The 25,104-nt window shown below is 38.3% G+C and overlaps 1 protein-coding gene and 1 long non-coding RNA gene across 5 annotated transcripts in view; one reads left to right on the forward strand and one right to left on the reverse strand.

Moving 5' to 3' along the window:
* The window catches only part of LOC145447272 (3'-5' exoribonuclease HELZ2-like), a 49,488-nt gene extending 26,064 nt beyond the window's left edge, over window positions 1-23,424 (forward strand). For 2 of the 4 annotated variants that reach the window (XM_080325689.1, XM_080325690.1), the window contains 21 exons: window positions 1,437-1,706; window positions 1,772-1,902; window positions 2,705-2,893; window positions 2,951-3,065; window positions 3,143-3,309; window positions 3,946-4,119; window positions 4,398-4,678; window positions 6,216-6,362; window positions 6,424-6,546; window positions 6,625-6,728; window positions 7,549-7,766; window positions 7,825-8,057; window positions 10,083-10,208; window positions 10,271-10,499; window positions 11,306-11,562; window positions 16,676-16,767; window positions 16,821-16,955; window positions 17,388-17,609; window positions 18,661-18,817; window positions 18,971-19,138; window positions 22,575-23,424. In XM_080325689.1, the coding sequence (XP_080181815.1) occupies window positions 1,437-1,706; window positions 1,772-1,902; window positions 2,705-2,893; window positions 2,951-3,065; window positions 3,143-3,309; window positions 3,946-4,119; window positions 4,398-4,678; window positions 6,216-6,362; window positions 6,424-6,546; window positions 6,625-6,728; window positions 7,549-7,766; window positions 7,825-8,057; window positions 10,083-10,208; window positions 10,271-10,499; window positions 11,306-11,562; window positions 16,676-16,767; window positions 16,821-16,955; window positions 17,388-17,609; window positions 18,661-18,817; window positions 18,971-19,138; window positions 22,575-22,678 (3,642 nt within the window). In that variant the 3' untranslated portion in view covers window positions 22,679-23,424. Of the gene's footprint in view, window positions 1-1,436; window positions 1,707-1,771; window positions 1,903-2,704; window positions 2,894-2,950; window positions 3,066-3,142; window positions 3,310-3,945; window positions 4,120-4,397; window positions 4,679-6,215; window positions 6,363-6,423; window positions 6,547-6,624; window positions 6,729-7,548; window positions 7,767-7,824; window positions 8,058-8,807; window positions 9,101-10,082; window positions 10,209-10,270; window positions 10,500-11,305; window positions 11,563-16,675; window positions 16,772-16,820; window positions 16,956-17,387; window positions 17,610-18,660; window positions 18,818-18,970; window positions 19,139-22,574 lie in introns of those variants that run through there. The other 2 variants (XR_013917510.1, XM_080325691.1) reach the window with 2 other exon arrangements.
* Window positions 6,954-7,555, reverse strand: LOC145447273 (uncharacterized). The gene is made up of 2 exons (XR_013917511.1): window positions 7,312-7,555; window positions 6,954-7,246 (listed from the first exon to the last, which is right to left on the reverse strand). It is a non-coding gene; the product is annotated as an uncharacterized LOC145447273 (long non-coding RNA).
* Window positions 23,425-25,104: the final 1,680 nt, after the last annotated feature.

Genomic DNA, 25,104 nt, shown 5'->3' on the forward strand with positions numbered 1-25,104 from the left:
GGAAACTTGTGCTCTATTCCATTTAAATCATGGGTCTCATATTCGAAATTTTGGATTTACAAGTATTTGACAATATTTGAGTCCCACATATCTTTTCTCAGAATACAAAGTTGAAATTCACTCTAAAATTGCTCGAAAATCTTAAACTGCTTATCAAACGTCGCTATCATATCACTTTCCAACGCTACTATATGGTGGAAGATCTGCTATTACGTCACATTGCCTACAGATGATGATCAAACATGACCTGTTGATGATTCATGACTGAAAGTTGTGACTTGGACGGGACCGTTAGTAGTATTAATCGGGATCGTACCGACCCGATGACAAAATGAAAATGACTCGGGTCAACCGTTAAAATCAGGGTAGAACTTGTGACTTGGAACGCCGTGACTTCGTTACAACTATTGACTCAATAAACTATTCGCGTGTTGAGGGGAATAGTAATAGATCTGAAGGTGGTAGGTTGGTAAATCGCTACATAAGCAGGTCGTTTTGGCAACCATTTGCATTCTGTTGCCCCTTGATGTGTAGTTAGTTAGTTTTGGGTCCCTTTATCCATGTTAGTAACATCGCTTAAAGGTGACTGGTAATGTAATGGCATGCTCCACTGCTGTAACACCAAAGGCGATTGGACCTTTCTATTACTATGACACATTAATTACTATATTTATGTTGTTATTTATCTGTTCCAATCTTCAACAGTAAATCTAACTCTGTTTTAACTTGATTAAGGCAATGTCATGATCAATAGCCTACTTATCAGGGGTATATTTGAAACCTGGATTAGGCTACACTGCTGAAATGCTGTGATATCAGATCAATCTTTGTTAGCTTCTTAAATATTCTATCTATAAATGTGGCACATCAAATGTCCGCTAGCTGCAAATTTATAACACAACAGATTTTATGACGACTTGATGCATTTGTCCTCTCATATGGTCTCTAAATCTTATAATATTGATAAATTATGATTACTCTCTACCAAGTACAATAACAATTTTATTCAAATATATAAATGTGATTTTTGAGCCAGGCGTGAATTGCTACAATAGTAGATCACATTTTCACGATGTGTGTGGAATGTCAGTCTGCAAGGTCAGCTCACTCTCGATGGGCCAATTTCATCCCGTTAAATGAGGCCTACTTGGAAAGACAACGAATACCCTTATTGATGCTGTGGCTCATTGAAAAAAAACATTAAAAACTACGAAATCGGCTCGTGCGTTTGAGATCATTGAAATAAAGTGTAAAGACCTGCTATGACTTTTGAGCTCTTTGGAAATCCCTACTTGCTGTTGACGATTACTCTTGAGGAGTGTCAGCCGAAAGTATTCGGATTTATGTCAATATGAATATATTATTTGATTGTATATTGAAGTTCTGTACCTGCGACAGTATCTTGAAACATGTCTATTTGCTTGCTATTTTCAAAGGGAGTTACAATACCTGTGAGAGCGCAGCGTATGCCGGAAGAACAGGATTGGACCACTTGGGAAAAGATTCATGCCAATCTCATACCTAACTCGTGCTATCTAAATTCCTTGAAAAAACACCTGAGACGGCGTCAGGACGTCTTCGATGGACGCAATGAAGAAAGCGATTCCAGTGAGGATGAGGACAGTGGTGAATGGGAGAATGTCGTCCGTACTAAAAAACCAACAAGCCAAATTCCAAAGGCACCGGAGGACTCAATCCAAAAAGTGGTACTATGCAATTTTGAAAGCTTGTGTGTATTTGCGACAATGTTACTATTGCCTGATTTATCCAGGATTACATAACCATTCTTGATACCTACTGGTCAGAGATGTTGAAAGCAAGTGATGAAGAATCTCTTGATATATTCGCATTTCTTGCAGCATGTGATGATCTCCATCCTTCTCAAATTCCGAGCGTAAACAGGTAAATATGGCGAGGTTTTGCGTTCTGTGTAGATTGAAGAGTTTTTTCAACTTTGTTCTTCACATTAAGACAGTTTAGGACCAAGTCACAACGTTCATGTCGCAATTCATTTCGAGTCAATTCAACTTTTGACTTGAGTCAAGCCATTTCAAAATTTTTCAAATCAAGTCACGAAAATTTATCCCAAACTTTGGCCCGTTTGGTTCTCATTAATCCCGTTTACAATGCCGCATATTCACAGATATTTAAATTTAATGAGCCTCGGTCAGTTTCACACAAACGATACCTATCAAGTGAATTTATACATGGTTGTAGTGATAATATATTGCCAGTCAAAGCCGTTATAATGGCAGTTAGACCATGCCAAAGCCGTGATAACCGTATTCACTGCAGAAGCAATAAATGGAATTCAGTAAAAAAAGGATTAGGATTGATAAATGTAGTCACTTTTCAATGCGACTGAGAAGATAAGAGTGCTTTGTGGAGCAGAATATTCAATGACTTGAAAAATGAATAGGAAACTTGACTCCGAGTCATGAGTCATTTCCTATTTTCAATACGTGGAGTCACAATAAAGTCATTCAGTAAACGTAACACTGCTATGAGAAGGTAGTAGTTGAATGAGAATCTAGCGGCAAAAATGCATGAATCAACAGCTACTGCGAAATTGTCAGTGCTAGAACTCCACTGCGAGTAACACTTGACATAGATATCATCATATGTCGGTATTGCCTTCATCTGTTACTTGTTCGCTATTTTTTCCTCAACCAATAAAATCGTATTCCCCTACTTTTTTTATCAGCTTCGTCCGCTCCCAGAAGGAAGCATACTTCACCACACGTAGTGAATATCACTTCTCACTGCGGCTCGATAGCTATACGTGGAGCACCTCTCCCATCCGCAGATACACAGACATCCTGATTCAAAGATGCATAGTGAATTTATTGGAAAACCAATCCATCAACGAAAACACTAAAGAAGTCATCAAACGGTTAGCCCGGTATCTTGGCTAATCAAAACTATGTACTGTAACAACTGTCTCTGGTAGATTTTGCCGAGACACTGACAATCGTCACAATGAGTTTGAGCGGAAGTTCGCGGAAGCATCCTTGGCCGAATCATTTGAGAAGGAACCCGTTGTTTTTGAAGCATGCATTGAGCAGGTGACCATTCCGTTACTTGGGGGCTGGTGCTGTTTACTTACGATCGGAACAATTTTACAAACAAATCCATTGTGAAGGTGTCAGAGGCGTTCATCCAGATTTCGATACCTTTGGTGAAATTTATGACGTCCCAGAGCCTGCAAATCAAGTTGGGGAATTTAATGATCCAGAAGTGTGGAAACGGAAATGGAGATAATACTTCTTCTATCGAATCGACTTCTACGACGCTGGAATGGACGCTGAGGTCAGTAGCTTATTATTTCACTATCGAAGTACTGTGCTCGAAAGCTTTCTCTATTTTGCACTCAAACTGTCTTCTTTTTAGACACACTTCTACTTCAACTGTTTCTGAAAGAGAGATAATATTTATTTAACATTGCGTACTCGAATGAAACATAAAATACAATTATCACTTGGCAAATTGGGTTAGGTCACTGAAGGGGTGGCCTGATATGGCAGATTCTTCAAGTGAGGTCCACGCTGAAACATGTATCGTAAAGTTTCGATGACCGTAAAATCCGAATCACTTTTTCTGCGAACTTTTGTTTTGTTCTACATTTTTCAAACGAAGAAAGTAGTGTATTGGTGGTTCTGTCTGATGTGCGGTCATTGAATTCTATGGAAATTCATTTATTTGTAGTAGAATTCTGTGTTTTAACTCAGACCTTGTCTGGAATACCTCAAATATGTGCGCAAGCACCTTTACATCCCTTTTTTTGAAATTGACAGTTTTGGTGTGACCCAGAAATTGCTAATTGTATCTATTCCTTTCTAATTCCAACTATGTATTGAAGAAGTAGTCGCCGAAACCTGTGTGTCTAATATACACCCAAATCGAGGAATCGGAAATTTTAAGAAACAATTTTCTTTTGCTTCCTAGGTACTACAAATATGGTGACCAAAATGACTCCAAGTCTTGCATGGATCCCGTTTCTGTGGTGAAGATTCCTGCAAGGCTCTGGAAGAACTTCGTACAAGTTTTGTCAAGGAGGCCAGCTTTGCTGGAGCATGAATTAGATCAGTACCAGCTGGATTTGAGAGAAACGATCACAAGGTATAGGAAATTGTGTCGACATTGCATTTATTGCATCGAAACATTGCCGACGTACGATTTTATTGATATAAATAAGCACTGGGCTCTAAATACGATATTTACGTAACCAACTTCCGGTAAAAGCGCAATTTTTGGTAGCTAGAATTGGAACATAGCAAAATCTGTCGAAGCTAGCAATAGAAATTGCATTCCATGATGTGTTTGACCAATAGTTATTGATTTTCCAGATATATTGCAGCGTTTTGTGGTATACTGACTCCTTCAAACTTCTGATTTAGTCTCACTGATGCTGCAGAAAGACCGAAAGTCAAGGAAGGCGATGAAATGGTAGCAGAAACGCCAACTGCTCCCGATCCAATTAAACACAAGCGTCGGATTTGCTGGAAATATGGCATCGGCAGCTCAGTCTTGGTGCAATTGACCGGATCTCAGAACACGTCCCAACTTCCCACTCCAGACGTCCAGCTTTTCTCAATCGCTTCCGATCTTGACATCTGCGTCGAGCATATGAAAGAACCTCTCAAAATTTTTGCAAAAGACGTCAAGAAGATTTCAAGCAGTAAGTTTATCCTGTTAGTCGGGGAAGGTCACCCTTTTTTTGAGTCGAGTTATGTTTGGTTTTGCCGCAAAGAACCTTACCATACATGCAGGCAAAAATGTCCATTATGTTTTCCCTCCTCAGGCCTACTACCCTCTACCTCGCCATAACTACTCAATGTGTCACGTGTGAGACAATTTGGTGTCAACGGATATCAGGTTCAGAGTAGCTTATGTCCATTTTACACATGTTGAGAGAATTAAGTTTTCCTAAAGTTTTTGATTTTCTCTTTCCAAGCCATACTGAACTAGACGTATATGTTATAAAAGTGGGGCTATTTTTTTGACTTGAAAAGGAAGATTTTGACCTAAAATCAAAATTTTGACTTTTTTTTACCTAAAAAAAACTGAATTTTGACCAAATTTTGACATCTCGTATGTAAATTAAATGTTTTCGCACATAATGTTAAAATTGTACTACTTATCTTCATTCAAACAAATTTGACCTAACGCTACAATTTTGACAAAATTTTGACAAATTTTGACATGTTAACATGTTGACATGTTAACATGTTGACATGTATAAGATATTGTCAGGGGCAACCAGGATTAATAAATTATATCAAATTATGCATCAACCACTGACCTTTATCTGTTATAAGTGATTGTCACCTGTTAATTTTACTGCTAGCCCTTGGTATCACTGAACTGTCTTTATTATCACGGCCTCATTGCCGATGGTGACATTGTTTCAGTCTCCAGCTTCCCAAATGCTACTCAGAGTTTGGTTGTCCTTAATTTTAGTTTAATTTAATTAACCCATATTAGTTAGTTCTCATGGCAACCTGGTTGAGAACCACCACTGCTATAGCTACTTAAGTAAGTAATGCAACTATACAAAACTTACTTGAGTACTGCAAAGAATTAGTGGTACTTCACTACTGGCCATCTCTTGAAATCAGGCAAAGAGCCGCAGATTTGCCAACCCTGTTCTAAGAAACATCTATTGAGAGAATGGGATGAGAATAGTTCACATCACAGAGAGCAAATTAACCGCAGCTTGGCGCTGAATCTCTGAACGCCGATCCTGATTTATAAATCGCAATGCTTAACACCATTTGCGGCGCTCAAGTTTTCGCACCTTGGTCACACCTCGTTTGGATTTCGTACTCAAAAAATTCAATACGTTTTTCCATCAGGTGTCGTTTTGGTGATGGTTATAACGTTCGATATCACACGGATAATCACAGTAGATTGTTCAATGTCTCAAGTCCAATGGACTCCCGAGTAAAGTTTGACTTTGAGTCAGGAGTCATTGCAACTCTGCTATCAATTTTTAAATTCTGAAAGAGGATATCACTCAAACCCATACCCAAGGTGACAAGGTCGAAAATGTAGGAATATTCATTGGAGAATATGCTCCACCATATCCGTGTTCGGTATGAAATAGAAATATTAGCCGACGTCTTTCTTACTTTCTTGTGTTTTATCCACCTTCAATTTTGTATAGACAGATTCTGTTGGTTGCGTGTTATATTGTGTTGCTAATTTTTTTTAAGATGAGATTTTAAATCTGCGGCAGTATCGTAATAAATGGGAACCGTTGGTGAGAATGGATGGTGCCGATACTACAGTGCGTGAAAATTCTTCCATAACCATCGAAGGCGTGGCATTATCAAAGGAAGGGCATACAAAACCCAAAAGAGGTACTGCATGTGAACCTTCTCATAACGTATATGTTGGAATGTAGCATATTCTATATTCTAGGGGTAAGTGAACCGGATAAGCCAAGTTTCCAATTGTTGCTGGGATTTTGTTACAATCGCTACATTGCAATCAAAAGCGGTGACTTTATTTGCTGTCGTTTGAAAGGTGTACCATCCCAGGGAAGTAAGTGCAATAGTTTTGTCACCCAATTATGCTAATTTACATGCAGTACTTCTACAATGAAATTTTATATTGAAATAGGAAAAGGCGATAGCCAGTATCGCAAATTTTCTACCAAGGGAATTCGCAACCGATACACTGCTGTTGTGCATGGCCTTGTTACAGATACCAAAGAATCGAACGCCGTGAGTGGATTTTGATCAATGGGATCCGTGATCCATTGACTCGACTTTTGTCATTTGTGCAAATCGCTTTGTTTCTCAACTAATGTATCATACTTGATTGATGCATTACATTGTTAGTAGCTTCAACAGATGGGCAAAATATCCCATTTGTGCCAGTCATGGAAAGCTGCTTGAAAAGACATATATCTGTTGCGTTTCTAGACATACTGCACTGAGACATAACATAACATAACATAACATGGTTGGGTTATATTTTTATCTGAACAAGTCACACACAATGTACAATGCGATAAGACACAATGCGATGTCATGAACAGATAGGAGGATGTAGAACGACACGCATCAGTAGCGATCCTTTACTCTGACATCCACCTCGGCCTAGAGTGCCCGGAGTGCCCGATGTCACAGTTCTTTTTTCGATGTTGATCTGTTTGAAGCCGCGGCCCTTTCTACTAGTTCTTTTCCATTCATTGTGAGTGCTTTCTTTCGTCGGGTCTTTTTCTGGGCTTTTTTGTCGCCTTAAGAACGGCATCATAAACTAATAAGATTCTAAGCGAGTTTTTAATTTATTTTTCAAAATTACTTGAGTTCTTGACTTTGTCTTATCAGGGAATAATTACTGTCAAGTAGCATAATTCCATAACCTGAAAATCGAAATATAAACGAATTTTATCTGGCATAATAGCGTTTACAGTCATTTCGATGGGGTGGCTTCGAATTCCACCGATGCCACGATATAGCATTATCGCCAAGCTTCTAGCTGCAAGACTGACTATTAGACAGGCACCTATACAACCAAACTCGAAGTGTATTCCTTCAGCAACCCACATGCATGTCAGCCCTCAAAACAATGCGGGAACCCACCGCCAGGCTCAATCAAGCATATCATAACACCACACTACCAAAGAAGCAGAGAAAAGGTAGCGGAGGGAAACTGTTATTCGTGTACTTCCAAGTGTTATCTGGTGCAATTCCGCCTGGAACTGAAAATGGAAGACTTTGGACAGTGGAAGTTATGCCGCTGTCATATGTTCACAGGTGCTGTACAGACTTGTTTATTCTTTTAAGACAATATACAACTGTAGATAATATACAGGTGTATGCAGAGAGCATTACGCACAATTGCTAGTCCTAGCTTTGATGACGCACTGATCCAAGCAATTTGCTTGGGAACTATACGTCAAGTACCAGTTCCATGGCATCCAGAAACCAAGAAAAGGTGGTTGGAAAAAAGATTGGAGGGATTCCCTTTTGTTATGAATAAGCTGCAGCAGGAACAAGAACAAATTGCTATTCAAAGCAACTTTTCCTTGATTCAGGGTCCGCCAGGTAACCATTCTTTCATATTATTTGATCAGTAGAGTATTATGAGAGAGTGTTGGGTAATAATCCACAGTATTTTGTCATACTCTGAACCAGGGGTTCTCAAACTGGGGTACACGGGGTAATTTTCGGGCTTGAACCACAATGTTTTATATTGAGTGCAACATTACTCGCCTAAACTACATTACCTGTCGTGAATTTCTGTTTTTTGATTAGCGCTATTGCAATCTTCGGTGTTTTGCTTCTGTATAATGACAAGCAGGCCATAGTCTATGGGACTGGTATGAAATGGTAAAGTCCTATCCAGCAGTGGCGAAAAAATGTGTGCTCTTCCCCTTCGCTCTCATTTGAGTTGTGGGCAAGATTTTTCAAGCATGTTCATGATGAAGAGCAGAAAGCACTGCCGAGTATAGTGTCAAGCTCATCCACGGCAATGAGTGAAGTTTGTAAGTTTAAATACATAGTCTGTTGTGCAGTATTATTTTAAGGGGTACGCGATACATGCAGATAATTTGAACACAGTCAAAAAAGTTTGAGAACCCCTACTTACTCTGTCTCTCTTCCTGCTCTGCTCTACACTATAGTGATGACACTGAACATAACTTCATATACTAAACGACGGACCAGGCGAACCGTATAAAGTTTGTTTTTAATTTTTCAAACTTTTCTTTTTCGGTACATGTTTTGCAGTATCGTTCCCAAGTACCTCTATTGCAGATACCTACAAATAAATGCTGGTATATGTTCACTTTCCAGATATTGCCTTCATCAGTCGAATTGGCAAGCCGCTCAGTTCTGCATTCCTTGTACTCTGCCCGCTTGAGTGGTCATAGCAGTGCTCTTTTGATGGATCGTAAATTTTTTCTTTTTTGTACCCCACAATTATTTTGTTGAAATGATGACTGACCGCCATCACTTCCTCCCTCGTTCGGATTGCCCTTGTACTGAACTGGATTTCTGTTTTTTCAGATATGATGGTTATCGCTATTTCACTGATTCGTAATGAAGTACGATTAATTAAATAAACAGACATCAATAATTGGAACAAATGATATTTCATTTTATTTTGAGCAAAAGTTATCGTTGCTTATCTCATGCTTTCATAAAAGCAGTGTTATTTACAAATTCAAATGCTAGTGAGAACGACGAAATGCCGGACACCATCCACTGTTTATTTGATAGTTAAAACAGAGCCGCCGCGAAGACTCACCCAAATAATAGTAGGCGACATGAAGGCATTACCTATCATTCGTTAAATTCAGCACATCTAAAATGAGTTCATATTATGAATATGAATTCACCGCTTATATGTAGTTCGTCGCTAGCGTAGCTTAGCATCTGTTTCGACATCCATGGTGACCCCAAATTCACATTCACACCATGCTGCTCGTCATTTGCAATGGCAGATTGATATTCCAGTTTTGGAATCGAAATTCATTTCATTGAACGATGAACTCCGCGTTGGCTGCCCAAAGTACAGCACACAAAACTAGTTATTGTGTCCACCCTCGGCCATATACTTCATCTGTTTTCACAGTGTCTACATATTCAGAAGATGACTGTTATTATGACAAGATAATATCAGATTGTGTAGATGTAGTTTTCTAGTACGTTTGACTTGCCGCTTCCTAATCCTCCTGCAACTGCGGGCAGGATTTGATCTGGCTCAAAATTATCAGTGGAGTTTTATCTATCACACCACCATTTGCAAACAATCAGCAGGCTAGCAGCCACACCCAAATTTCCCGCCTTTTAGACATCCTAATCTCGTATATTCCTCCATTCATGTGTACATTATTAACCCTTTGGTTTTGTGCCATTGTTACAAGTATAAAAATTCTTCTTTTGTATCTTCAAAATTTTATATATCACGCATTGATTTGGGTAAACATTGTGAAGAAGCAGACTAAAAGAATGAATAATTGAATGTGCAATTGAAGTTGTTTCAAAAAAGCTAGTTCAGCATTATATATCGTAGGCATAGCTATATTTATGTATGTCAATCATGAGCCGGTATGATTTCGAATTTAGGAACTGGCAAATCCCTGCTAGGCGCACATATTGCAGCTAAATTTGCACACATGAATAAGGCTGGAGGTACGAAGGACAAAGTTTTATACGTCGGACCTTCAAATAAATCCGTCGACGTTGCTGCAAGTAATAATCGTGACGAATGCTCAATTGCCATAAATATTTGTTGAATCCAATATGTCTTTAAGGGTACCTGCTTGAAAGTAGTAAGAAAGGTGGCTTGAAAGTGGTGAGAATGTACAGTCTCGCTCTGGAAGAGGAACTTTACCCGAACCCGTTGAAACCGAGCAAGGGCTCTGCTGAAACTGAAGATGACAGCAAGAAACCTGATCCGCAGCTATCTGGTGTAGCATTGCATGAGCTGATACGCGCCAAGGGAAACGAATTCTCGGAAGAAATAAAGAAATACGATGACAGGTGAGCACTGATAATTATTTGGTAATGTCTATCCAATGTACCATTTATCTTTATCAGATTGTGGGATGCAGGGTTGTAACCAAGTCACAAGGTTCCAAGTCACAAGTTAATATCACTTTTGCAATTTATACTCGAGTCAAGTCAAGTCATTTTCAATTCACCACCGAGTCAAGTCCGAGTCCAAGTCAGTGAGTAGAGGGTCGAGTCCAAGTCATTGCGTTCACTATTTAGTTATGAGTTCAACCCAGTTCAAATCGTGTTTTTCAACTCTGCTTGAGTGACATAGAATGACTTTCATTCCTATTATCGTAATTTTCCTTCGTCCTAACAGTATCTGGCCCTATTTTCCAAATATCAGGACTGATAGACGAAATACTAATAATATGCTGACTTTACTATTCTTCGAAGTTACAATGAAATGTCTGTCTTGGCCATCCTAGTCTCGAGTCATATGACTTGGTTCGAGTCATTTACAATGTACAGGTCATAAAATGGACTTAATCACAATATATCATGAAAGTGAAGTCATGTCACCACTGTCGGACCATTGGTGATATGGTGGGATAACTAGAACACCAAACACCAGTAAGTCTGGTGAAAAAAATACAACCACCCATTCCAAGCTACTGAAGCCAATGGTGACTAGTCCCAAAATTATTCAAAGTAGCCGGTATAGGTTTGAAGGCTTGATGGCAGATTTGCAACTGAATAATACCCAATATGTATCAGGAACTTCATCCGTGGTTCTGTTCATGTCAGTACAATAGCACCGAAAACTTCTTATGCATTCTGATGTCTGTTCACAGAGTAAAGCGTGTTATACTCGGAAGAAAAAATCCAAAACTCAGAGACTCAGAAACTCAGAAACAAGAGGAAACAGAACTCTTGGGACGAAAATACATGGATGAATACTATTCTGTCGTGAAGGCAGCAAAAGTCAAAGAGCTTCAAGATGCAGACATTGTGATATGCACATGCTCATGCTCATATCAACTCACCAATATGATGAGGCCAACGGAGGACAACAGCACACGACAGGATACAGTGACTGACAAACACACAAGTAATCCAATAATACCATAGTTGCATATGCCGCATCTGTTGTTCTTACATGCAGCGGCGGTGGAGTAGTCAGCATGTGTACTCAAGTAAAAGTAAGAGTACCGCCGTTTCTATTCAATGACAAGTAGAAATAACAATTTTCAAGACATGTCAAAACTACTTTAAATGGCAGTTGAAAATATTGGCCTTAAAAGTACTCGAGAAAGCAATTTCAAAATTTAGATCTGCTCAAAGAGTCGCTTATTTTTAGCAGTGTTGGGATAACTCGAGTCATTACTTGACTTGACTTGACTCGAGTCACTTTGCAAAAAATAACTTGACTTGACTTCAGACTTGGACAACTAGAAAATTTTCCACTTTAACAAATAGATTAGAATTAGAATTAGAGCTACGCAGTTTTTATCTAAATTAGATTAGAATTAGAGCTACACAATTTTTCCAAATTAGATTAGAATTAGAATTAGAGCTACACAGCTTTTTCCAAATTAGATTAGAATTAGAGCTACACAGTTTTTTCCAAATTAGATTAGAATTAGAATTAGTATTACTGAATTGGCAAAAACTTGTAAATTAGTTCAGTTCATATCAAATCACCTTGCATTCCCATAAACATGAGAACGGTTAACGTCCGTACACCAAGCTTGACTGGTTTTGTACTATACCAGGGGTCACCGACACGCGGGCCACATGCGGTCGGCGATCTGATTTGTGATTTTGGAACAAGAAGCAAAGTACAGAATTTTGAAATGCTGGAATTGATTTCAGTTTCCAATTATTGTAGTTGTTTCAAAATTAGCTATTCGTCTGTGCCCCACAACACTATTCCTCACTAACTGAAACGGTTTCATCGATGGTAACAGCATTCAATCGATGGAGAGTCGGCTGATATGAACAATGAGAATATTGCCTTGCCCTGCAACGGCCTAGGGCAGTGGTTCTCAACCGGGGGTCCATGAAGCATTTTCATGGGGTCCGCAAAGCCTCTAAATTTTTAAAATGATCGACAACCTACTTTTTATTTATTTTAATTAGGAAAAGCATGAGCCAGTTTCACTTCATAATTGCTCAGATTTTAGGACTCGCATCATCGAAATGGTCGTCTAAGATAAAATATCCGAATATGCAAATTCATTTTAATTGTCAAATTGCCAATAGCCTGCTGATGCAAACATATTGCTGTTTAGAGATTTTTGTTGGGGTTTGTGGAAAAATGAAATGTTGGAGGTAGCAAGGTCAAACAGGGTGACTTCCAAATGTTTGCAAAACATTTTTGATTTGGAGTTATCAGTCTCAGCAAATTGGTAACCAGTCGTCTGAAATATAAATTCCTTAATATTTTTTCCTAATCTACCCCAATGAAGGAATTGAAACCTCGCCACGAAATCCATTTTCTCCTGTGAAATAACCACTAAATAACTTCAATATAAGATGCTAGATAGAAATGACTAGGCTGGACGTGATATGTTCATTAAAAACTCACAACAAAAGCTGTCGTCGGAGGCGTTACACGGTAATATTACATTCGCCACCAATATATCTTGGTGGAAATGGATTTTGGCACTCATTCATATCAAATCGAAGACGCGGATTTCCAATACAATAAATACAGCTGGAAAATTCCTTTCAAAATAATAAAAGCCTAGCCAATTTTCCCATATATTATGGAGTTATTTTCAAGAAAAGTCATTTTGCGGCTATTTCTCACTAGCCTACAATTAATAGTTGCACAAGACACATGACGGTTGCACGATAATTGCGATACTTTTGAACGAAATCTTGAGGGGGGTCCTCGGGGTCTGTGACGGTCCGAAAGGGGTCCGTGAACGCAAAAAGGTTGAGAACAACTGGCCTAGGGATTTCCCACAAGATCAATCTTTAGGATGAAATAATGTTTCAGCTAGTAGCATGTCTGGCTAGCCTCAATATCGATTCATTAGTCGCTGATAAACGTGGTCAGATATCGTGTGTAGCTCATAGTTCAATATGAAACGAAGTTTATGATCATAATATTTATTGTTGTACTTGTGATTCTTTAATAAAATTACTTCATTTGTGGTAACCATGCCCATCGCCCATGTAAGTGAGCACAGCGTTGTACTAACGTAAAGTTTTAAAAACGTGATCGTAATTGATGTTTTTTGCAGACTACAAGCTACTATGCCAACATGATGGCTATTATTCGTCACAATAACTACTATAATTGCACGATGTATGTAATGCGATGGCCACTTGGCACTGGATTTCCCTGCTCGAGAGGGATATTCTTGTTAACTCGCTGCAAAATGCCGCGGACAAAGATGCATTTAGATGAAAACAATAAATTAGATCATAACTAAAATTAGAGCATAAAAACATTTCACAAATTAGATTAAAATTAGAATTAGAGTATAGGAACATTTCGCAAATTAGATTAGAATTAGATTACTGGCATGTCGATCTAATTTAGTGAAATTGCTTGACTTGGCGCTTCAAAAATGCGGATGGAATCGTGACCCGGAGCAAAATTTAAGAGTCAATTTCAAGTCATCAAATAAACGGTGCCGATTAAGTCACTGTTTTTGTGTATGTTCGCATTGTTCGCGATACTCCGGTGTTACTGTGAGAGTAACCAGTCATTCACTGATTGTACGTTTCACTAATCTGTTACATCACAAATAAATTGACCACAAACGAAATGATCACAGCTTACGTTGTCAACGCGGTAGGTTAATCTAATAGCAACGTATAACTGTGTCTTAGACGGCTCATTGCTTACATTGCGCAATGTACAGTGATCACTAAGGCAAGTTTTTGCAACTTTTGCAACTTTTTTTTACAGCTTCCGGCAGCTTCATGAGGACTCGGAAGTTATGTAGCATCGTGTTTTAAGCTGGTTAGAGGATTCTTATATTGCAACTTTCAGCAACTTTTCTCAATTTTTTTCATGCAACTTTATGTAACTTTTTCGATTTTTCATGAAACTTTTTGCAACTTTTTTCGATTTTTCATGCACATTTTTGCAAGTTTTTATTTTTTATTTTTCATGCAACCAACTTTTTACTGGAAATATTTGGCACTATATGTAAATCGATCGCTTTATTATTTAACTGTCTTTAAAATTTTAGGTCCTTTCTGATTAGACGTACATTCAGTCTAGACCACCGAAAATAATATTTTCACCGGGTCAATTTTTTCAGGCTATTGACTTTTTTGAAGTCGTCAACACTGAGTTTTTCTACAGTGCCTTGGATACTTTCAAGAAACTTGTCCACAAATGCAACTATTTAGTGCAACTTTGTGAAAAGACATGCAACTTTTTACTGCAACTTTTGTGAAAAATAAAAGCAACTTTCCATGGATTTGATTGCAACAAAAACTTGCCCTAGTGATCACCTTTACCAACCCTCTCATATGATTTATATCGAGCGAATGTGGTTTATGTGTTTATATTCTCACGAATGTGTAGATGGGTAGTGCATTGTACCATATTAATCAAGGTTTCATATTCGATCCTCTTGGCTGATAATGACAGACTGTAGCATGTAGCAATACAGTTACTCACATATTTTATTTAAAGTTCTACGTGTGCGTCAGCGATACAACGCCTTCTTGCATGCATATTTTACATCATATTCGTTTTTTGATTCAAGATGGCCGATTATTCTGTCTTTCACACAGCTAGCAAAATTTAATGACTTTGCATCGTCACTGATACTTCGAAAATTCTATTTGACTCGACTCGTGACTTGACTTGACTCGAGTCAAAATGTGCAATGATTCATGACCGGAAGGTAGAGACTTGATCCCAACACTGGTGGATAGTAGGCAACGTGTCTAGTTTTGAAATGCAGGGTGTATCTTGGTGATTAACACAAAACCACTCACGACACTAAAAATAGGTATAGTTTTCGAAAATGTATTCTGTTACCTTGATGCAGGAGCTATTTCGCACGGTTGTTATGACAATTTCACCGATAAAACCGATGCAAACTTGTACAATCCAATTCATTGCAACAATATCATCATTTCAATACACAGCAAGACTGTGATACAATGAAAGATAGGAAGCTGTAGAAACGACTTGGAGTAGTCTTTAAAATCAGACACCCAACTGGCCTAGCCGATGTAAAAAAGGAAGCATGTACATTGCACACTGAAGGAAAATTAAAAGAAGATGATATAAAAAAGCAGATGACAAAAAAGGTGGCATGTGTTGTAAAGCAAGACCGATATGTCAGGTTGTGGTCAGGTAAACTAGAGGGCTAACTAGTATTGAATAGGTAGAAAATGTTCGTATATCGACTTAAGTGTGGACATGCTCGATGACTGCCGGCGAGATACTGTTCCACAAATCTGGTCTGGCATATTCGATAGAGCAATGATCTTTTTTGTCTACCATATGGACGATATGATAGTTGGACTAGGGCAGTGGTTCTCAACCTGGGGGGCGTGAAAGCATCTGAAGGGGGTGCGAAGAAGCGGTCAACTGCAAAGCAAATTTCGCGCTATGCGCGATTTACCTCCAATTCGAGCGTGTTTCTCCATATATAGGCCGAATTTCATATTTTTGAATTCTCTCATCCACAGTCATAACCTTCCATGCCATCAAACAATCTGTTGGGGTTGCTAGCATCCTGGTTGGATTTTGTGATATGACGATAAGGGGGCCGTGCCTCAGAAAAGTTTGAGAACCACTGGACTAGGGAGACGCGTGTGTTTCGTACTTATCCACTTTTGATACTGAGGTACAAGTCGTTGAAGTTTTCAGGGCAGGGACCGCAGGGGAACTTATACATGAACTTGGCAATTTCTAGTTTTCGCATATCTTTTATGTTTAGCAAGCCGAATCATACTACTTTTCCAAATTTTAAGTGTAAATTGTTAGTATTTTTTACCGAAAAAATCTTCAGTTGAAGAGGTAGTAGTCTGAAAACAAAGCCACTTGATAAAGTAGTGCAAGTAGGCGAAAACCTACTTGATTACTAGGAAAAGGTAGAAGTACATAGTTACTGACCACCTTTGCTTTGTTATTTGTGGTAATAGGACAATAGACTTTAAAAATATTTCAACTCACTATAAAGATTTGCTTGTTGTACGCGTGTAGTTCTATCATGTTTTATGCTAATTTTTTTCAGAATTGAGATTTGCGCAGTGCATCATTGATGAATGTGGGATGTGCAGTGAACCAGAAGCTATTTTGCCGCTTGTGGCTGTTCGACCGAGACAAGTAAGTATGTATCTAGACTTTCCGGCAATATTGTAAACTCATCTCCTGTCAAGGTCGTTCTCATTGGAGATCATATGCAGCTGCGGCCGGTCATCACTTGTAGCAAAGCTGAAAAACTTGGGTTGAGCGAGTCCTTGTTTATGAGATACAAAGATAAAGTCGGAATGTTGACCACACAATATCGAATGGTAAGTACATCTTTACACCTTTTATACCCAAAATGGTGACCCATGTCGTTGATGTACGGGGAGCCGCGGAACTCCATGTGTCACAGTAGTATACACCCACAAATCTACCCATGCTCTGTTTATGCAGTCCTTGGTTACCACTGAAAAGAAACAAGCCAAAATATTCGCTGAATATGTTGGTCAGTATATTGTCAACAAACCTATGATTAAATGTCACTGGTTTGATCTGTCTTTATTGAAATGTGTAGAGTAGACTGTAGTGTAGAGCTTGCTAATGCTTGTTGGTTGAATATTTCATTGCTGATCTAAATCGTTTGTCATCTGGATTTCTATGTACATGGCCATTGGTATCAATCTCCCAAAATATTAATCCGTGACTTTTGGATGACAGCAAACACTGAATCTCCAAGTAAAGGAATTGATCTTTTTCAGCATGAACACATCATGAGATTTCCGTCCCGGCAATTCTACAAAAACCAGCTTGTATGTGACGAAACGGTACGGTCCAGACAAGGAATACCGCACGATCCATTCGGGTCATATCCTCACCGCGTCATTTTTTGGAACGTCAAGGGAACGGAAGGCGTACAGCACTTCAAGACTGTGGATTATGGAGATCAATCTAAATTCAACATTACTCAAGCAAAAGCTGTGGTATTGCGGTTATTTGAATTTGGATTGTTATGGACTGTTTTCCTTGTACCCTACCTGTCCAAAATATGCGCAAATTAGAGTCACAAATGAGATGATCGCTTCTTGAGGAAAAATACGTTTTCAGAAGACCACTTTTTCACGCAGTATTATGAATAGCTATCATGTTACCATGAATAGTTTTCATGTCTATTAGCCGGCAACGCTATAATTATTGCATAAATCGACAAGATTTTGAAATGTTTACTACTCAGCATTTATTCTCAATCAGTTAGTGGTACAGTGTAGCATTCCAGTTGAGCTGTTGAGTTTTCTCGGAGGAGGGAAAGTTCGTGAGGAAGTTCGGAGCGGACAGTTTGAAATATCCGTTTTATCTTTCCGTGACTCCAAACGGAAGAGTACGTTCTGACGTCGGTTCCGTGCGAACTCTCGTGACCTTTGCCCTTTTGAGCATAAATTCGAGATTGTATGGTTATGGCTCGTAATAATAAATGCATAATCTTACAGAGATCAAAATGGTGACTCATTTTCCGCATAACCATTACACATTATTTGTATTTCGTCTATCAGTACTCTCTCTAGTACTAGTACATCAAAATTAGGGCCTGAAATTGTCAAGAATGATGAAAATTGGTATATTATGAATGCGAGGCATTCGATATCACCCAAACAGAGTTGTCAAAAATTGGGTTGAACTCTACTTGAACTAAAAACTGAACAGTGACCACAAAGACTTCGACTCGGACTTGACTCGCTGATCAATTGAATATGACTCGACTTGGCTCGAGTCAAAAGTATAAAAGTAACATTGACTTGTGACTTGGTTACAGCCATGGCCAGTGCATTCGATTAGGATTTGTGATTTTTTTCCACATCTACTATGACAGTTTTAAAATCAGGTACAGAAAAACGAATGTGACAATTAGAAATTTCTTTGTTCTTCAATACTTCATATTATTGCTAATGTAGTTGTTTAGGGTCAGGACTACTGACATACTCTCCCTGTGTTAGCATGTAAGACCGCCTATGATATCATTTATATCATATTTTTCAGGTACAACTTCTCCAAAGACTTCACAGTTGTAATATACCACTTGACAGTATCATGGTTTTGTCACCTTATACTGCTCAAGGTAAAATAGTACGGGATATGCTTCAATCGAAAGGGGACTTGGCAAATGTTCATGTCGGTACAGTAGTTACTAGTCAAGGTAGGTTTTCATGAAAATGTAAATCTTTCATATACTTAGTATGCTTGGGTTGTGAATTTGAACTAAAACACATATCCCTGATGTGTTTGGTTTAAATCCGAACTGGACATTTCTATGAATTTATTTATAGATAATATATATATTAACATTCAGGTAGTGAAGCCGACATTGTCATACTCTCAACTGTAAGAGCACTGCCTTCATCATCAATCATGCTGAAACCAAATTTACAATGGTCACGGAAGCATTTGGGTTTTTTGTCAGACCCAAACCAGGTCAATGTTGCTCTGACACGTGCAAAAGAAAGACTTTTCATCATTGGTAAGATACGGCAGATTTTAATAGATACTTACAGGGTTAGCCTTAGGTGAGTGCAAAAGGTATGGGCGGCGGGCGCACAGGGCCACAATTTTTCACAACTTAATTGTCCTAATCGCTGATATTTTCACCCGCTGAAGACACACAATGTACAATCCGATGTACAGGCCACAATGCAATGTAATTACCAGATAAGAGGATGTCGAAGGCCCGGTTACGGTATCTTAATCTGACATAGGCCTACCCATCGGCCTAGTGCCAGATGTTCGCTTCTCCGAGTACTTCCTTCATTGAGTCTTTTTTGTTTAATTACTTCGCTTACGTGGGTCTAATTAATGGTTTACAGAGGTGTTCAAAGTAGTCAAGAAACTACTCAAGTAGAAGTAGAAGTAGCGACGAAAAAAATCTACTCAAGTACGAGTAGAGATACTTCTTCCATGAACCACCTATAACTACTTGAAGCAGAAGTATAATTGACTGACTTTAAATCTACTCAAGTATGTAAGTAGTTTTGAAAACAGTCTTAATTCGTTCGCATGGACTGTCAAAAGCAGCATATTGAGCTATGCGGAAGGTGCAGAGAGCTTGATTCGTATTGATGCATCCCAGGAGGTATCAATTTTTGACAGAATGACAGAATAAGCATGCTTTCGGATCATGGGTTGCGAATTATAGTATTGATATGAAAATGCGATACTAACCCGTTGTTTACTAGAAGACCCCGTTTCAGAGAATATCATGGCATGGCACCCTGCCCCATATTATAAGGCCCCGAGTTTAGGCGAAGAGCAATACGTAGAAGTTGTATCGGATACAGTTTCAACACTTTGCACGATTAGTATACAAATATTGTATACAATTTAGTATACAAATATTGTGGATCGTAAAATTTATATTTAGTGTAGCTTTATTTTCGGAAAATAGAGGCATTACTGCACTTGCCTTTATGCTTCAACATGTATGTTCTGCATACAAAAGAACTGAAAGCAATTAGAACCCAAGGTATGACACTCCGAGTATCATACTTGGAATTGGAAGTGAAATACAAACACCACTTCTAAAAAGCGGAAAATATATTTCATGTCTTTTGTCCATAAAGCTTCAAAGGTGATCTGCTAAACCAGGCGTAACGTTCCAAAAAGCCGGATTTTCCAGACTAGCAGGTCACGTCATGGGCTGCTAGATAATGATATGATAGGTAATTGCTAGATTGCAAAACGGTAGTTTGAAACTTTATGGTGGGCCATATTTACTGTGATGAAATATTTGACGTGGGCGACAATGCTGTGCGAGCGGATCCATAAGCAATCCGGTACCTAAATTATATTCACTTATACTTTCGTGAAAACGTATTTGTCACTCCATAACTACTGTGCGTGAAGCGCAACAAAAATTCTGGGCTTTACTTGACTTTCATGAATATTAAATATTGCTACTCCGTGAAAACGTCCCATAAATTACTCAGGCTGTCTTTCGTATTGCGGGCAGAGTTGGTCAAAGTAGTCAAGAAGGCTACTCAAGTAGAAGTAGAAGTAGCGACGAAAAAATCTACTCAAGTACGAGTAGAAGTACTTCTTCCATAAGCCACCTAAAACTACTTGAAGTTGAAGTAGAATTGACTGACTTTAAATCTACTCAAGTAAGTAAGTAGTTTTGAAAACAGGCTTAATTCGTTCGCATAGACTGTCAAAGCTGCAAAAAATTGAGCTATGCGGAAGGTGCAGACAGCTTGATTCGTACTGATGCATCCCAGGAGGTATCAATTTTCGACAGAAAAAATATTCTTTCGCGTCATGGGATTCAAATTATAGTATTGATCCAAAAAGCTCTTCTGTTATGAAAATGCGATACCAACCCTTTGTATACTAAAAGTCCCTGTTTCAGATAACATCGTGGCATGACGCCCTACCCCATATTATAAGGCCCTAAGTTTAGACGAAAAGCAATACAGAGAAGTTGTATCTGATACACTTTGCGCGATTTGTATTCGTTATTAACTAATATCGTGGATCGTAAAATTTATATTTAGTGTAGCTTTATTTTCGGAAAATAGAGGCATCACTACACTTGCTTTTATGCTTCAACATTTATGTTCTTTAGACAAAAGAACTGAAAGTAATTATAGAACTCAAAGTATGATACTCGGAATTTAAAGTGAAATACAAATGCCACTTCTAAAAAGCGGAAAATATATGTCATGTCTTTTGTCCATGAAGCTTTAAAGGTGATCTGCTAAAACAGGGGTAACGTTCAAAAAAGCCGGATTTTCCAGATTAACAGGACACGTGAAGAGCTGCTAGATTACGATATGATAATAAGGAATTGCTAGTTTGCGAAACGGTAGTTTCAAACGTTATGGCTGGCCATATTTACTGTGATGAAATATTTGATATGGGCTACAATATGATGTGAGCGAACCAAGCAATCTGGTACCTAAATTATATTCACTGATACTTTCTTGAAAACATCTCTGTCACTCCATAACTACTATGTGCGAAGCGCAACAAAATTTCTGGGCTTCACTTGAATTTTATGAATATTAAATGTTGGTACTCCGTGAAAACAGCCCCGAAATTCCTCAAGCTATCTTTCATATTGGGGGATTAAACTACTTCTACTTGACAAACTAAAAATAGCGAAAAGTAAGTAATTAGATCACAAAATATTAGGAAGTAGAAGTAGAGAAAATCAGATATACTTGAGTAAGTACCAGAAGTATAGGAAAACTACTTGAGTACTTCCAAAAAGTAGAAGTACTTCGTTACTGACCACCTCTGATTGCGGGATTAAACTACTTCTACTTGACAAACTGAAAATAGCGAAAAGTAAGTGAGTAGATCATAAAATATTACGGAGTAGTAGAGAAAATCACATCCACTTGAGTAAGTACCAGAAGTAGATGAAAACTACTTGAGTACTTCCAAAAAGTAGAAGTACTTCGATACTGACCACCTCTGGGTTTGGATCGTTATGATAGGAATCGTCGCCTGTGTTGTACTATATATTTTCTTTGCTGTTAGAACTAGGAAAAGGTCTAGAAATATCAACTATAACTGAATTAGGAAAAGGTCTTCCTAGGAATATCATTGATAACTGGACTTGTCAGTCATTTTACTATGGTCATGGTAATCAACTTCGTATTGACGAATCGTCAACCTGACATCAATTCCGATTCATTAGGTCATGGACCATCTTAGAAGATACAGGTTTCGAACCTGAAGATACTTTTCTGGCACTTGCCTAGCTTGTGCTAAATCTACAGAAGGATTTGTCAAAATGATATTGCATTCATCTCCATGTCTCTATAGTTGTGTGTGTCTCAAAAATAGCCTTCGATTAAAATGACTGGATACGATTGAGTCGTGTTAGTATTTGGTTTACTTTACATAAACTGTGTTTCAACTGTAGCCGTGATTTTGGACGGATCTTGTTATCAAAGGTGACAAAGAACTGCTTCAAGTGGATACTTTGTGGAGAGAGTTGCTTACCGAGTACGTGCGGGAGGGTGCTATCACAGATGATCTTCTCCGAATAAGAACTTGATTGATCGGGATATCTTCATTCAATATCATTCCAATAGCAAAGTACTTCATGTTCATTCTTACCTGAAGTGCTGCATTCTTCATATTTATCTCGAAAATGAGAACACACATTATTTCAATTCCCCTAGAAGAGCTTGGATCCATGTAGGATTTCTGTTATCTAATATATATTTAATGATTATGTGATTTATCATATTCTTGCATATATGTAATATATATAAATTAGTTCTCCCTTCCTTCGATTTAACTTTATTTTGAGCACTTCCTTCGTATATTGGAAAATATCTTTGTGGTTTTAAAAACTATGCGGATCTAATTAGCAATTGCAAATATCTACATGTATGATTTTGGATATATATGTAACATGCGTCAATAGCGATATCTTTCCGGTAGTTTATTTGTAACGAGACCTGGGTTTGAGTGCATTACTGACTGCCAGTTTTTCTCAGGTAAAATGCCAATGGTCAAACGCAGCATATGCTCAATGTGCACATGTCAAATTCCCTTCCCCTTTAAAACTTGCTATTGAAAACTGTCTGTACGTTCATTGTTCAATGACTGATAGATTGTGTCACGTTTTCCAATACGGACATGCTTTCATTAATGAACATACATTGTACAAAAGGCCTTGAGATCAATACGTACGTTACATTACATACATACATATATAAATTCAGTCCTTTCCTAGTTTTACATTGGATAATTTTTCCTATTATAATGATTATTAAAGTCGCTCATGATTTTTTACCATTGGTTGGGTAGTGAAGGCTGCGATCCAGAAGTGTCAGAAACCCTTTTGAATTGTTATCATTAGTATTGTGACATGTGTGCGAATGCCGGTAATTGAGAATAGATATAGCAGAAGCACTCGGTTTTGTATCGGGTAAATTTGGTCTCCAACATCATTTACAATTCGGATTTAAATCTTGCAGTTTGATGGCACAGTGTGGATATACTGCATGTTTTGTGACTTCCGTTTCATAAGAATGACCAAACTGAAGCATTTTATGTGGTTAATTCGAGTCTATAAATTCATGTCGTAGCCAAAATTGCCAAAAATAATATCTGAAAAATGCCAAGAATAACGCGGCCTGGATCGTACAATAAACAGCAGCTACTTCGTCCGTTCTAACATATGATGAGTGATTATAGTGAACAAAGACGATCCATGCAGTAATCGACAGTTAACTCATATAAGGCCGTGTCAGCTTCGCAGTTTTAGGTGGCTTATGGAAAAAGTACTTCTACTCGTACTTGAGTAGATTTTCGTCGCTACTTCTACTTGAGTAGCTTTCTTGACTACTTTGATCACCTTTGAATACATTGTAGGCCTAGGCCTATTCAGTACTTGTTGAATGGGTTGGTATCTAAAATACTGTACAATGCAAATAACCTGAAGGTGTGCGTTTTATACGATCTGTACCAATTAGTGTAGCGAAGCTGCAAATAATGTTGTTATTCTGTGTATAGTCCGAATTCCATATTTGATAAGCGACTCAGCAGTCATAACACCTCGCATGCCACTAAACAATTCGTTAGGGTTGCTAACATTGTGGTTGCTCTTTTTAATATATTTTGATATAACGATAAAGGGGCGCGACATTTTCCACTAGAACCTACTAAGGTTCATTGGTGAACGCGAACCTCTCTTTAATCAAGGTTCGCACGACACGTACACGTACACGAATGTACATCGAAGGTTCGCACCCTCCAGACTTGCACAAACTACCGAATTTTCAAACACGCAAGTAGAACTAAAATTACTCAATTTTTAAACTCGCAACTAGAGCTAGAAGTAGAACTACTCACTTTTCAAAGTCCGCAATTAGAACTAGAACTATAGAACTACTCAAAAAACCGTTAGTAACTTGACCGTCAATTAACTAACTAGATAGTTTGTACAAGTCTGGCATCCTCTTTTTTCACCGACATAAAAGACATGTAGCTGAACTGCTCGGCCTTACATTGTCACAACGTATCTGTCAGGTTAGGTATTCCATTTAGGCAGTACGCCTCAGAGTTTTCTTTCAGAGAAATCCTTCGTTCAGGCGCGTTCGCAAGGTGGGGCTATGGTGTTGCAGAATTCACAGTTGATTCGTCGAAGCCAGTTGGAAATCATTCAGACTAAGTCGAAATAACTCCTTCGAGCTCTGTTCGTAACCAGGATGATTCAATCACATGCACAGACCCATTACTTATATACACCAAAACAATCAATAGAACTCCACGTAGGTGGGGGACATCTAGAAATTTTCAGATTTTCCTAATAGATTAGGAATGGAATTATAGCTTCACATTTTCCAGACGACATTAGAATTGAATTCGCCAAAGCACAGGAATTGTAATCAACAAAAATCAAGCTCAGTCCATATCAAATCAGAGTCCATCCTCACCACACATAATCATGAGAATTGTCAATGTTTCTAC

This window comes from Botryllus schlosseri, chromosome 9 (assembly GCF_051294905.1).
Source record: "Botryllus schlosseri isolate E-star chromosome 9, Bs_hap1, whole genome shotgun sequence".
In the NCBI taxonomy this organism is placed as follows: domain Eukaryota; kingdom Metazoa; phylum Chordata; class Ascidiacea; order Stolidobranchia; family Styelidae; genus Botryllus; species Botryllus schlosseri.